Genomic DNA, 16600 nt, shown 5'->3' on the forward strand with positions numbered 1-16600 from the left:
TTTATCAACCATAGTTCAAAAAATACAATTAAAAGATTTAATGATTTGGAAAGAAACTAAAAAATCTTCAAACTACTTCAACATTTTTCACAGAAACAACCGCCATCTTGTTATAAGGCTTCAGAAATATTAATTAATAAAGTATACTCTCTTTTGAGTGTCCGAAAACCATCCAACTTCGATTTTAAATGCACTCCCGAGAAATTATTACCCGTTGTATAGCATCGTGATTTTTTTTTAGTATAAATAGTTATCTGGGTGTCACGGACATTACCAATTATATAAAGTAAAACACTATTAGCTTACCTATGCCTATGTACAAGAAGAACTGAAATCCAAATGGCGAACAGTAGTACCCCAGTGATTTCACAAATAAAGAATGCCCAGGGTATAAGAGGTAAATTATCCAGGATTAAGTCGGGCAGTGGTGGGTACTTCTTCATATCTGGTACTCGGTCATGAACGACAACCATTACAACGGAAGTTAATAGAGTTACTGTTAACATGTAGACGAGACTTACTGCTGTCTTCAAATAACTTGGTTTGAGATTGGAAGCAAAGCGGTTTCGTGGCGGATGAAGATGGTCTGAAATGAAACGTATATGAATGAAATTAAATAAAAAGATACACACTGACGAAGTATTTAAGAGTCACATTTATTTAAACAATTAAAAAAAAATTGAAAAAAAGTTTACAAGAAAAATATCAAGCTAAGTCTTTACAGACAACGATAAATTGTATCAAGCAAAAATGACCAGACTACGTCGCTATATGAATTTTAGCAAGAATGCCTATTTAAATCAAAATTTATTTTCAGTCTCCCTATAAAATTTCCAAAAAAGATACTTTGATTTAAAAGAACATCAATAATATATTTTAACAGAAAATACTTTCCTTTCTTTTAAATTTTTATTCTTCTGCCTGGATAAATAAATTTTCTAACCCTCGTGTTGAACATATTCCAGCCAAATACGTCCGTATTTTGCATCAGGTGAGGTGAAATTTGAATGCCGAGTCGAAACCACCACACTATCACAACCCAACATTATCCATACCAATAACTAAATTTTCATAAGCATAGCTGTGCAAAAAACAGGTGCCAACTTCTCAACTTGGTCTGATGAAATTGGTCTGAAAGAACCCCTCCACAAAGATAATATGAAGACTTTTGAAATAAAACGTCAATGTCACTTTAAAATAATACTTTGTCACTTTAATGAACTTAAAACTTAAAATATTTTGTAGTTAAAAAAAAATTATTAGGCTAAGTTTTTACAGACAACGGTAAATTTTGTCAAGCAAAAATGACTAAATGACGTCGCTATGTGAATTTCAGCTATAATCCCTAATTCTTTTTCAGTCTCCCTATAAAGATTCTAAAAAAGGATACTTTGAGTACATATTTAAAAAGTACACCAATAAAATTTTTAACAGAAAAGACTTTCATTTCTTTTAAACATTATTTTCTGTCTGAAGAAATACATTATTCAACACTCATCTTGAACAGATTCCAACCAAACATAGCCCGTATATTTCAATTAGATGAGGCGAAATTTGAATGCCAAATCAAAACCAGAACACTGTCACGACCCAACACTAAGCTTAATCCATACATATATACTAGATTTTCATCTGCATAGCTGTACACAAAACAGGAGGTAAATTCTCACTCAATTAAATTTGTTTGAAGGAATTCCTCCTTTCTAGCTGCGGATTTCTAGCTGCAGTCGTTATAACAAAAAAGTTATAACCTCTTATAAAGTCGTTATAAAAACAACCTACCGAAACGACAAAAACCAATTTACCAAAATTTAATTTAACCAACTTACCAAAACAGTCAAAAACAACCTACCAAAACGACAAAAACCAACTTACCAAAATCAAACTTAACCAACTTGCCAAACAGTCAAAAACAACTTACCAAAACGACAAAAACCAACTTACCAAAATCAAATTTAACCAACTTACCAAAACAGTCAAAAACAACCTACCAAAACGACAAAAACCAACTTACCAAAATCAAATTTAACCAACTTACCAAAACAGTCAAAAACAACCTACCAAAACGACAAAAACCACCTTACCAAAATCAACATTTATCACAACTGCAACTACAAATTTTCCAGCTGCACTAAGATACTATGGAATTTTTTGGAGTAAAATCACGTTGTCACTTTAAAACAACTCCCCTATCTTGCGAATATGGAGAAATGCATTTAAATATGAACAATTTTACAAAGAAAATAACTTACTCCCCGTGGACCATTGAGATTCAGTGGAAGTATCAGATGAAAAGTTGTTGAGCACAGACGAAGCTCGTGGGGGTTGAGTAGTTCTTTGAGCATTAAAACAACCGCACCTACTTTGACGACATGAGGAGTAAACAGACATATATCCACATTCTCTTTTCAGTTGTTCAATGTCGGCAGTTAGTCGCTTTATGTCACCAAGCACCTTAAAAAATTATTGAAATATTTAACGTTAAAAAAACTTCAAAATATGTATTTTGTATACGAAAACTTCAAAATATGCACATTTTGAATATAAAAAACTTCAAAATATGCACATTTTGTATATGAAAACTTTAAAATATGCACATTTTGTATATGAAAACTTCAAAATATGCACATTTTGTATATTTTCGGTGCATATTTGATCAGCCGTTGGTATGTACTTTTATTTAAATAATCCTTAGTATGGCCATGGTAAATGAGACCCAGAATACAGGTGGCTCAGGGGACCGAAATAATCCTTTCATACTTTAGTCAATCATCCTTCTAACAACCATTGAAGCCAATTTTCTCCACTTCCAATCCCCATCTTTTTTCATAGATTAAGGAGTTAATTAGACTCAATCCCATATGATAGTGCAGAATCTGACAATGTGCTTAATAGACCAACAGAGTTTATATGCCTACAAACAGTCTGCATACTATCTCTTTAATATATTATTAATAGCCTTCTATGTGGCATCTGGTAACATTACTCTGGATTTATAAGGATAGCTTAGAGTGAAATATACCAAGAAAGTCGTGAACATCACTTTACCAAGACCATCCAGTAGGCCACTAGTGCTAAAGAAAATATAAATAAATGGAAGATTGAGTACTGCCATGCCAAAGCGAACGTTTCCCCGGCGTTTGTTATGGGGGACTATAAATATTTGGCTCGGGATTTTCAATAATGTAATCCTGATGGTGAATTTTTCGTTTGATCATAAATATTTCTTGATTGTTTTTAGAGTCCATTTTAAAATGATATAATATTTATTTTAATGATTATAAATAGTGTGAAGCTACATCTAAATAAAAGTTACAAGTTAACAGACTGGTATCTACTATATAGTTACTATTGTTCCTATATACATTCACTATGATATAGTTACTATATATAATTAACTATTATATAATAAATATAATAACTGAATTTTCACGCTAGACAGTTTCTCTAAAGACATTTTGAAAAAAATTTGTACCCTAAATTATGCAACTTGTACCCTAATTATGCAATACCAGGCCTTGCAGAAAAAACTCAATATGTTTTTGTTACTCTGACGTTACTCTCTTCAATCAATCATTTATGCATGCTTAAAAGAAAGCTACTTTTACAAGCATGACAAGATTATTTGACACATGAATTTTGACTTGTTGTAGGCCACATAATACAAGTATAAGACACCACAGATACAGTAAAAAATACACTAAAACCCACAATCGAAAACCCACACACACACACACACACAACAGAATATTTACCAGAGTAAAGTAAAAACGCTGATAAAAGGAAATTACTGCAAAATTTATAACAATAACTAGAGAAAAAAAATTAAATAAAAGGCTCCATAATAGTAGGCTATAAAAACCATTGAGAAGTGCAGGATTTCTGAATACATTTTTAGAAGAGCAGGAGAGAGAGACATCAATCGAGAAATAATTATAAAGTAAAATTAATCAAAAAAAGTAGGGGCGGGGGGTTGTAACCATTAATAAAGAACTAGATAGGATAACCTATTCTAAAAGGTGACATAGCAATGAGGAGTACTTACGTGTTGAAGACATGGTAAAAAAATGGATGCATAGTGGTAAAATCCACTGTTATGCTGAGTAAGCGAAACTTATGTTTGGTTTTCACTTATACATTCGACAGATGGTTTTGTGTCTGAGTAGATGTCAGCCAAAGGGTGAAGCAGGAAGACAAAATGTTGTTTTAACTCCTTCATTCTAATATGACTAAAGGAGCATAAGAGATTTGTTGGTGCTTCCCCGCAGCAAAAAAACAAGACGCCATATGGAACACAAAAGCATAATTTAGGTAAAGCATTATATCCGACGAAACATTTAAATTAGTTCTATTCAACCTATCCGACTGCCTAAGGACACAGGAGCGACTGTGGTGAATAGAGATTTTGGATAACACGAAGAAATCACGATTTAAATCCAGGACATTAACACCTGCGGACTGAGGTATAGTCTCACTTTAATATAATAGAGGGGCACTAAGAACAGGCTGGAACACGTCATATGGTCTTTTAAGTACACCACTGCACTTTTTTGGCTACTTTGCACCACGCCTTTCCAATCTGTTGAGCACAAATGCATTTCTGTTGAGCACATTAACTCTGGTGAGTAATTGTAAGCCTTTCAAGATGGTTGAGCACAAATGCATTTCTAGTGACGAAGAAAATTACAGTAAACAGCAAAAATGACTAGATGAACATGTAGGGTAACCCAGGTCAAAAATAGAAATTAAAAACAATAGAAGGGCAAGTTGACCCCCTCTTAAAGGTGTACCACATGGAGTGGTAGATGACCTAATAAACTACCATTCCTTGTGGTACACACATTAGCAGGCGGTATGGATGAAATACTTCCAAGTAATATATCATGGTACATTCTAAGACTTGAACCAATCGCGAAATGCTCTATGCAAAACAAAGGACGAAAGCTTTTCAAGAAGAATCATGTAATCAACCGGGCCGAAAGCTTAAGAAAAATGCAAGTTTGCCTTGGACACACAGGACCTTGTCTAAATTAGTACGCAAAAAGTAAGTTGCATCTATCAGAGCTTGCAAGGTTAAGAGAGGAGGCTAAAAACCATACTGATGACACTAGAGAAGGGGGCAACCAAAAACAGACTTGGTATTAAATACAAAAGATGATAGTCTTCTATAACCAACCATTTCAAGGATTTCGGACACCATAGAAAGGAGGTAGATTGGGTAGGAATTCGAAAGCAATAAGGTAATAGTAGGAAGTTCCTTGCATCTAGAGAACTCTTGGGCTACAAGGCATGCCCTAAACACTACAGAACACATTAAATTTTGATAAGATGTCTATTTTAATTTTGACATAAGAAATCCTTGTCCCTTCTTTCTTAAAATCCGAAAAAGCTGTCTTCAAAATGTCTCATATTTTTTAAACAATTCTCTAGCAGACCGCTACCATTAATTGCCTTTTTTGGTCAACATAACAATCAATTAGAATCTTGGAAATGTTTTTACATTTTTTTTACTATTTCCTGATGCACATATGTGGATAACATGAATTAAAAAAAAAATCAAAACAGGAAAAAAATTAAATGTGGAATATCTTGCAAGGCAAACACCAAAACAGTGGGCTAAAAACGCAAGCCCTAAACTTAATAATAGAATCAGTCCATTAAAGCAGCATTCAAAAATTACAAGAAACATAATTACAAAAATTACTAAGAAACATAGAAAAATGAGAGAAAAGAAACTGAAAAAGTCAAGAGATGCCATTTCCAGTAGCAACTGAGGGTTAAACAATTCTTTCCAGACTTTTCACTAGCGTTGTATAGTAAATAAATAGCAATAAAAAACTAACCCATCAAAATTAAATAGAACAAAATATTATTACAGGGCCAACAGAAAACTATAACTACCCTGAACCCATAACATTGATGTCCTACTTATTGCACAAGAAAGTGATGGTCAAGATTTAACATACAAAACACATTAAAAGTAAAAGAGGAAGAGAAGGGAAACGCAGAAAAAGCAAGAATTTGATATAATGTTAGAATAGTAAAAACATATTATTTTCAGTGTTTTACTGTAGTACATCAGATACATAATTACAGCAAAATTTTCCAACATAATAACAGAGCACAGCAATGGGGCTAATTTGATTATGGTGGGTTGGGGCTAGAATTCCAGGACCCTCTGTTGTCTTCCAAGATTTCGAGAAACACGGTTTTTGGTATATTCACTGAAAAGAGATCTTTTTGGATATTTTCAATAAAAAAAAATCTAGATTTTGAAGGGTACATCCCTCCTAACATTTTCGTCTATGGCACACTAGAAAAAAATTTGGGTTTTGAGTATTTCATGGAAAAGCCTTTTTTGGGATTTAAACTATAGGGAAAAAAACTGCAAGAGGATGACTATAGGGCAAATGAAAAGAAACAAAAACCATATTTTGCTAAGATCTCGAAAAATAAATAGAAAAAAAAACAAAAAACAAACATTTTGCTTTTAAATTTTTAAACATTAAACTTTTAAATTTTAATATTCCCACAGCAGTACAATTTTCCACCAAGGTTGAAATAGAAGTGATCAATAAAGGGGAAGTTTTACCACCGGACTTTGATCTGGTAAAGTCTTTTAAAGTATTGCTCGCAAGCCACAAGTTTGAGTTTGATGTTATGAGAGGCAGGTAAGTAATGACTGTGTACCTTCAAAATGAGGATGCAACAAACATAATTCTGAACATTGAAAAAATTGGTGACATCAAGGTAACAGCAAAATTGAAAGTGCCCCTTGTGAGAGGAATTGTAAAAGGAGTTCCTCTCAACCTAACAACAGGAGATATAATGGAGAGTGCCTACAAAGTGTAATGGTAATACGGGACATAGTAAGACAAAAAAGGTTCAACAGGGAAACAAGAAAACTAGAAGACAGTTTTGCAGTAATGGTGATATTTGAAAGTGATAAATTACCTCCAAACATTTGGTTTTGTGGGAGGAAAAGAGAAGTTTTACCATCGTAGAATCATGCAGTGTCACAAATGCCAGAAGTATGGCCAGCTGCAAAAGGATTGCAGAGCCAAGAAGCCAGTGTGTCTACGTTGTTCAAATAGACATTCATTAGATAAATGTCCTTTGAAGAGTGAATTTTCCCCAGATAGACCAAGGGCTTATTCTTGGGCTAATTGTAGAGGGAATTCATGCCTCTACTTCGTTTGCTTGCACAGTGAGGAAACAAAATCGTGAAATACCACAAGTGGCAGAATGTTATCAAATGGGTTACAGGATGGCCCAAGTAACTTATAAGAGCTATGCAGATGCAGCTAACAGGACAAATTTGAAAAGACTGGCACCAAGCGATTCTAGTTCAGTCACGACACTCACGCATTATTACTATACTTTTGCATCATTACCATACTATTCTTTTGCAAGGAAGAATCTCTTAACAACAGCCTTGAAGGGAGCCAAATGACTCGAATTTCTTATTTCAATTGGAATAATATCCCATACAGAGGGGGCAAAATTTCTAATCACGAAAGAAGCTCTAGCCGTATTTCTAAATGGGTGTACCAGATTTGATGCCCCTCGTGTATCGTGGCTATGAAGATCACAATTAATGGAGAAAAAATTTTCGAAAGAAGAGGGAAGTATATTATTAATAAATTTATATGTGAAAATACTAACTTGGTAATCTCTTGATTTTGAAATATCAAAAAGTTGATTCTTAGTATAAAGTTCATTAATATTATGAGTAAATAAAGTTTTAGGTGATAAAAGTTTAACGGCTTTATTTTGTATTTTTGGATTTTTTTATAACATGATACAAAATTACTAGCCCATAAAGAGCAACCATAGCAAATATACGGGTAAAAAATAGCAAAATAAAGTAACCGAAGAATTTTATAGGATACTAGGTTTTTAACTCGGCGAAGCACACCCAGAGATCAGGACAACTTTGAAGCTATAATATTTGAATGTGTTTTCCATGATAGATTTTCATCATTCATAAAACCTAAATACTTTGTTACCTTTACTCTTTTTATTTGATTTCTGTTTATTATTAATTCTAAATTAATTTCAATACTAGATATCCGAGAAAATAGAATGTAATTAGTTTTATTATAATTTAATGTCAAAAGATTGAAATCTGCCCACTCAATAAACTCGGTCATTGCCTTTATCATTTTATCAAAAAGTAGACCAACTGATGGAGCAGCTATAAGTAAAAGAGTATCGTCTGCAAAAAGGATTATACCAGCCTCTGACAAATAATACTTAATCCGATATATAAATATTAAAAATAAAAGAGGACCTAGTATAGAGCCCTGGGGTACTCCGCAAGTTATCGTACTAGCTTCAGAAGTAAAACACCCATTCACCACAACCTGCTTTCGGTCACTTAAATAAGATTCAAACCAAGACAAACTCTTTCCGGTAACACCGATTTTTTCCAGCTCAAGTAAAAACTGTTTAAGGGCAATCGTGTCAAAAGCCTTTTTCAAATCCAGGAATAAAGCAGCTGGAATCAGACCCGCTTCAAACGACGTATTTACCCAGTCAACAAGTTTAATGGTTGCCATTTCTGTGGACATTTTTTTTCTAAAACCAAATTGAGTATTTATAAGAATTGTATTATTTTCAACGTAATCAGTTAGCCTGGATCCTATCACCTTTTTATATATTTTTGAAAAAAAAGGGAGGATAGAAATGGGTCTTTTGTTTGAAGGGTCGTCTCTCTTACCTCCTTTGTCAAATGGTATTATTTTAGCCACCTTCAAAACTTCCGGGAAAATTCCTTTTTCCATAGACTTATTAATCAAATTACATACAACTGGTGTTATAACTGATTTAACTGATTTAGCAATCTTAAGAGAAATCCCGTCTGCGCCACTTCGAGTTTGATTGGATTCTACTGATGATTGTACTCACTTCACTTATGCTACAAGCATTAAAAACCAGCTGATTTTCTACTGGAATTTCCGACTGAACTATTTTGAGAGGCCGCTTAATTCTTTTCCGAGCATCGTCACAAAGTTTCGCTCCCTCACTAGAAAAATAATCACATAAATAATTCGCAACATCATTTGGGGTAGTCAAATTCCCCCTCTCTGTTTGTAATTTATTAATAACTTCTATTTTACCCTTATGACCCAAGAGTGAATTTACTGTTTTCCGTGTTTTTTTCATATCACATTTATGCTTTATAAATTCATTTTGTAAATACATTTTTTCAGCTTTCCGTTTTAATCCGTTTAAAGTATTCCGGTAATTTTTAAACTGCGGAAAATTAATGACAGATGGTTCACCTAGGTATATTTTATACAATTCATTTTTCCGACTTATAGAATTTAGAATGCCCTGTGTAATCCATGGTTTCTTTGGGAATTTCGTACCGTTTTTAAGTCTTTTCGTACCTTTTTTAAGTCTTCTTAGAGGACACGTATCATTCAATATCTTTGTAAATATTGCAACAAAAATATCATACGCAACCGACGGGTTATCTTCTTCAAAAACTGGAGTAAAATCTGCATCATCCATTTCTCTCTCAAATTTTTTAAAATTATCATTTCTGAAATCACGAAAATATGTTTTATTTATTTGACCACTCTTATTTATAATCCTGTAAGATTTTTTTATTTTACTAAGAAGAAAAAGATGGTCGGATATATCCGTGAGTAGAACATCAGCATACGAACTTTCAAGCAGCTTTCCATTCACAAATATGTTATCGATAGGAGTCGCAGACTTATCAGTTACTCGTGTAGGAATAGTTACCAGGGGGTACTGGAATGATGAAACCATAGAGTTAAGAAAATCTAGGCGGCTTGTACTTTTATGGAGGTCAATATTGAAATCCCCCATTACTACTTTATATTTATGATCATTACTAAATTTCTCCATTAAATACTCCATTTCCTCAATAAAAACATCCTCATTAAACGACGATACAATATGATAAGAAAAGACAGATCAGAAAGTACAAATGGTGGAGTACTGACCTGCGTGAAAAAGCATTTACATTTTACTGAATGGGAGATGGAATTGCAGGATCATCCAGATTATAAAGTTGAAATCAATGGCTACAGGGTACTTCAACAAGATGGATCTACCATTAACATTATAAATGCATACAATGCAAATGGCAACAACAGTGAAATTGGTGGCATTATTGATGAGTTATCAAAGAATATTCCTACTAATGAAGGACTGATCATAACATGTGATTTTAATGCACACAGCAAGGTTTGGTGCAAATGTGATATTGTGAACTCATCTGGAAGGAGTATGGAAGATTTTCTGCTGCAATTTCTAATTTGCCTGGCCACTCCTAATGGATTGCCAACCCGTAAAAATCATTTCACTGGTGGTCACACTATAATTGACCTAAAATTTGCTAGCCCTAATTTAGCCACAAGGACTACTGTTGCAATTCCAGATCATACATTGCTATTTAGTGATCATTCCCCCATAAATATCTACACTGAGGATCATAATAAGAGCAGTAGTCCAGCCCAATTGGAAAGCACAATCACTCCTCACTTCAGATTGAAAAAAGTAAATTGGCCTAAGCATAGAGAACAGCTTGAAAACATATCAATTCAGGTATTAGTGGAAGCAGAAACATTGTTTGACGAAAAAAATCCATGTATTTCAAGGATATATATTAGCAGCAGCTAAGAAAGCTATTCCACTAAAAGGTAACTCAAAAACTCACAAAAATAACATTTGGTGGAATAAAGAATGTGAAGAAGCAAAGAAGGACTATGTGAAAAATGAAAGAATTTATGCCATAGCAACAACTTTAGAAAATCTGATTAATGTCAAACGATCCTATGCAAGGTTTAAGAGAACAATGTCCATAGCAAAAAAGAGCAGTATTAGAGAGTTTCTTGAAAATCTAAATTTCAGAAAACCAGCAGCTAAAGTTTACGGGTTTATACGCAGGATGCAAAACAAACAGCCAAACAAAACAAGTAACCCACTTCTAATTCATGAAAATGTAACTCTGGCAAGTGATCTGGACAAAGCTAATACAGGCGTCAAATATATGGAAAAAATAATTGGAAAAGAGGATCGCAGTATCAAGAATGGTAGCAAAAGTGAAACGACTGACAAATAAAGACCAATAAGAGCCATACAATCAGCCTTTCTCCTTAGTGGAAATAGAGGACATCATCAGGAATTTGCCAAATACAGCCCCTGGTGCAGATATGGTGTATCCCCAACTAGTTAAAAACCTCCCACAAGAATGGGTAGAAGTGAGAATAATATTAGAAATATGAGAATGTTAAATATGAGAATGACGTTAGAGTGAGAATGTTAGAAATAATAAATATTGCCTGGAAGAGTAGATGTTTCCCGAAAGTGTGGAAGGCGGGGCTAGCAGTGATGATTCCTAAACCAGGTAAAGACACTTCAAAGATCGACAACCACAGATTTATTATTTTATTACCCGTGTTACGCAAAGTTTATGAAAGACTTGTAAAGAAAAGGCTAAACTGGGAAGTGGAAAAAAGAAAAATACTTAAAGATGTGAAGTGTGGGTTTAGGAGAAATAAGAGTACTATTGATAACCTGGTTTGTTTTCAAAGATATTACTGGGATATTAGATATTACTGGGACTAATTGAGGCGGGGATCCGTGGAAGAATGCTAATGTTTACTAAAAATTATCTAGAAGATCGTGAAGTGCATGTTAGGGTGGGAAACACCATCTCCAGCCATTTCACCAAAAGAAAAAGGGGAGTCCCTCAGGGATCAGCTTTGGGTCCAGATTATTATAATCTGGGTGAACACAACATACCTTCAGATGATGGTGATTCTAGTGCAGGAATTTTTGCATATGACAATAACCTGTGGGCAGTTGGAAGAACAATTGAAGATGTTGTGCCAGTAATAAAATCCATTCTTGAACAGCTTGAAATTTGGGCAAGTGACATTGATTTAAGCTTTTCGGCTCACAAAACAAAAGCTATGCTTATCACAAGAAAGAAGTCTATAGAAGTGCCATCTTTAATCCTAAATAGAATGCCCATCGAATTTGTGGACCAAGTAAAGTTTCTGGGATGCATAATTGAAAAACGTTTGAATTAAAATTTACACATTAAAAGCACTAAAGCAGCCTGCATTAGGAGAATCAACATAATGAAGACATTAACAGCCATCACACGGGGGAGCAAAGCTGACTTTCTAATTAAGTTTTACACACCATATATCAGGTCAAAGTTAGAATATGCAGCAGTTGTATATCAACCTGCAAATCAATCATCCCTTAAAAATCTAAACGTTATACAAAATACAGCATTGAGGATTGCATTTGGAGCTAGGAAAACGACCCCAGTTTCATTCATGTTGGCAGAAAGTGGCCTGGAAGACCTGGAAACTAGAAGGAACACTGTTACACAAAAATATTTAGCAAAACTATGGGGGTCAGATGAAACAAATCCACTGAAATCAAGGATTGTAAAACGAGGTCTGCATGCAACTGCAAACAAACACAGAAGCAGAACCAAATAAACTTCCTTGAAAGGTCCATTCAAATATGTGCTCAATTTGACCTAGAACTAAAGATCACAGAAATGTTGCGTGTTCCAGACATGGACTTACCTTCACCATGGGAGTGTTGCAAAATAAAATGCTCAATGGTCATGGAGAAAAAAAGGAAACTTAGACTTCGCCACTAGCTTAAAGTTGCTGACTGAAGAAGCATTAAGGGATTTCCTTGATATTTATACAGATGGATCCAAAGTAGATGACTATAGTCCAGTTGGAGCTGCATTTGTTGTACCAAAAAAGAAAATTACAGCACAGTATAAGTTACCCAAACAAACATCGATCTTTCAAGCTGAAGTTATAGTAATAAAGAAAGCAGTAATATATGCAAAAGAGAATCTGAAAGAATATCCTAAAGTATTGATTTGCTCTGATTCAAAGAGTGCATTGCAAGCACTCACCAACATAAGTAGAGGTGGGACACGATCAAGGGAAGTGGCCAGTTGCTACAGGGAATTAGTCACAATACCCACAGGTCAAGAAATTGATTTATTGTGGGTTCCAGCTCATGTTGATATACATGGAAATGAAATAGCTGACCGAGCTGCAAAAGATGGCACCACAATGGAGGACCCCTTCACATGTTGTGAAGTCACAGATTATGATGATTGAAGAAGTTATAAAAAAGCAGCAGCAATACTATTTTGAAGAAAATCGTAACCTCTCAGGAAATTGGTTTACAACACGGAAAACAAGAAGGAAGACAGAACTGAAACTCTACAGGAATCTGACCAGAAGAGAAGGAACCATAGCTTTTCGTCTAAGGTCCAGACATGCAGGTACTCATTCATACCTTGCAAGATTTTATGGAGATGATAATATCTGTGATCATTGTGACAGTGAAGAGACAGTTGAACGTATTTTAATTGATTGTGATCATTATGTGCATCAGAGAAGACACATGGAATCATTCTTCAAGGAACAAAAGGAAAATATTTCCGTGAATTTACTACTTGGTGGTTTCTTAAGTGATGAACTAAATACCACAGTCATACGCTTAGTAGTGCAATTCTTAGAAAAAATTGGATGTGACAAGAGGATGTAATTAAAGACGCTGGGAATCATTTAATTTCCAGCGTAGCAAGCAAATACTCGAAGAATATAGAGAGAGGACCTCAGTGACCATGTAGTCAAGAGGGGGTCCGAAATTCATCTCATCATCATCTCTGACCATAAAAAAAGAGCAATTTCCATAAACCCAATGAATATTGATGAAGGACTTAGAGTTTTAAATCCAGTGATACCTGTCACAACAAGTGACATAAATCCGGAAATTTTCATTGACCTCAATCCACCCTTGATACAACCTAATTATAACGGTAACCTTGATTACCACATTACAGATGCCCAAAAACGTGTGGACATTAACAAGGTGAATAGTCTGCATAATAAGACTGTCTCTTCTGGTAATAAACGAAAATGTGCTAATATAATCTTGGCACATTCTTGCCAATTAGGAGACAATCGTGTATTTGAACACATTTTTTCTTCAACCAAGCTCCAGCAAAAAACTGTTTTCAAAAATAGAGTTAAGGCAAATTACACTAAAAAAATGAGCTCCGTGATTTTCAACCAAGTGCGTCAACCAAGTTGCAACAAAAAAGTTCCGACAAAAAAATGTGACATGCAAACATTTTAATCATAATCGTTGTAAATTTAGTAAGCAGTGCAAATTTTTACATATATGTCGTAATTTTATTTCAGGTAGTTGTGGTTCCGTCAAGTGCAGTTTTGACCATGTGAAGCTTTGTCCAGTTTTAGCTTGTAATAACAAATATTGTAGTTTTTCCCATGCATCACCAGTAGCTGATGTTAATTTTCCTCCCTGGGGCCCTGTTCCAGTGTCCCTGTCTAAAGATACAAATTGTAAGAGCCACTCATCTCCCTTCCGCCGTCCTTTTTTAGTGCACCAGACCCAAGCAAAGACCTCTCATCAAAGTTCATCAGGCACAGCTCAAAAATTGACAAACCCTTTCCGATCCCAAACTCTCCTCCCTTATCCTTTGTTACCTCCTCCCCCTTCCCGCATACAGAAGTCCTATTTCTTTCCCCCTCCCAGTATGCTGCCCTATACCCTCCCTACTCTGCCGCAAACCAGCAATTTCTTGACGGACATGAATCACTATTCCCAACCAGCCCCCCTTTCCCAGCACCTTACGAAACCTTACGAAAATTTCCCACACTTTTGTTAAGCAACGCTGAAAGTCTTAACTTTGAAAAACTTAATGAATCAGACTCCTTTTCTAAAATACATAAATCAGACATAATCGCTATTACTGAAGTATGCGCTCAAAATTCACACATGTTAAAAATCCCCCAGTTTATTAAACTCAGACCCTAAACTCACCCTCTGGGTAAGAAAGGGGTGGAATTCTTTTTTTTTTTTGTCCGTAATGAATTTTATCCTTCAGAAATATTAGTTCCTTGTCTAACTCCCTTCGATGAAATATTGTGGGTTTGTGTTCGACCTAAGGTCTTACCACATCCTTTCAATTTGATTGTCCTGTGTTGTTTTTACTACTCTCCTGGGCAGAGAGCGGCTGAAAAAAATAATTTTATTGAAAAATTGCATGGCAATGCTGACTATGTACTATCTAAATACCCAAACGCTGGAATTTTCCTCTTACGTGATGCAAATGAATTAAAACTTGAATCTACATGTAATACTTTTAATCTAAAACAAATTCTAAAAGTTTCTACTACCGAGGGCAATTCTATTCTTGATTTAATATGCACAAATATGTCAAATTTCTACAGACTCGTCACCATTCTTCCCCCTCTCAGAGGTAGTTACCACTTTAGCCTATTCCTATCTCCACTAACTACAGTTAAACATTCCTTTACTATTACTGAAACCGTCTTTAGACCTCTAATTGACTCAGGACTCTACAATTTTGGCTCTTGGATCACTAGTGAAAATTGGTCCCCTGTGTACCAAACAAGTGATGTCGACTTCAAGGCTTTGTCCCTCCAAAATTCATTGAGGAGTGATTATGAAGCCCGTTTTCCGGTGAAAAAATTAAAATATGCTCTACCGATAAACCTTACATTACTGCGACTTTTAAAAACTAATAAGGAAAAAAATCAACTTGTTCAAGCAAGAACATATCACACAGGCTAATAATCTAAGAAAGTTCCTGAAGAGAAAATTGACAAAAGCAGCTTCTGAGTATTACAATAGTAAAGTTAAGGATCTGTATTCTAATAAGCCCAAACAATGGTACAGGAAAATTAAAAAGATTTGCGGAAAACCCTGTTGAAGTTAATTTTCATCTCCCTGAGATAGCCAACGATTTGAACCTGCATCTTGCGTCCATAGTACAAAGTCCCCCCCCCTTTCACTGGCTCAGGTCAAACTATTCCTCCCTCCACCTCTTTCCCGCAAATTTCTCCCTTTGATGTTACAAATAAAATCCGAAAGCTCAAAAAATCATGTTCTTGCCCATTAGACATCCCAATTGACTTGATTACAGCCTTTTTAATCTGCTTTTTTCCATGTTTACGCTGCTAAACAAATTTAATTGTCCAAAGATATATTCCCCCCGTGTTTAATTATTCTTTATCAGGCCGTTATTGGAATATGCATGTCCGATCTGGCATTCGCAACTTTCAAGTGAACTTAGTGACAAAATCAAGTCAGGTCCAAAAGTGTTCGCTCAGGCTCATTTACAAAGAGGACAAAATTCCATACTCCTTCCTCCTTAAAGCTGCACGCATTACCACGTTAAAAGAAAGGAGGGAAAAAATTTGCCTACTTTTCGCTAAATCAGTCTTTTCCAATCCCCGTACTGAGGACTTACTCCCTGATTTTCACAATCCCATTAGACTCCGACTTTCCCCGGTTAGCCTCCTTACCAATCCCAACTTACTCTCTGATCCATGCTGTTACAGAGAGGTTTCGTAAAAGTTTTATCCCTTTTATTCTGGAACACCTGAATAATAATAATTCGTGATTATGTACTTGTCAAATTCCCCTTTTCCTCTATTGCCGTTTTTATTTTTGATTTACTGGAATGTTTTTATAATTTAATTGTCAAGTTTACTGATTTGCCCTTTATCTTTGATGA

The 16600-nt window shown here is 34.9% G+C and overlaps 1 protein-coding gene across 1 annotated transcript in view; it reads right to left on the reverse strand.

Moving 5' to 3' along the window:
- LOC136041038 (sphingomyelin synthase-related protein 1-like) overlaps positions 1 to 16600 on the reverse strand; it is a 52033-nt gene that overhangs the window by 24391 nt on the left and 11042 nt on the right. The window contains exons 2-3 of the mRNA XM_065725569.1: positions 2253 to 2454; positions 307 to 586 (exon numbers count right to left, since the gene is read on the reverse strand). Of these exons, the coding sequence (XP_065581641.1) occupies positions 307 to 586; positions 2253 to 2454 (482 nt within the window). The remainder of the gene's footprint in view (positions 1 to 306; positions 587 to 2252; positions 2455 to 16600) is intronic.

The sequence above is a fragment of the Artemia franciscana genome, chromosome 21 (genome assembly GCF_032884065.1).
Source record: "Artemia franciscana chromosome 21, ASM3288406v1, whole genome shotgun sequence".
NCBI lineage: Eukaryota > Metazoa > Arthropoda > Branchiopoda > Anostraca > Artemiidae > Artemia > Artemia franciscana.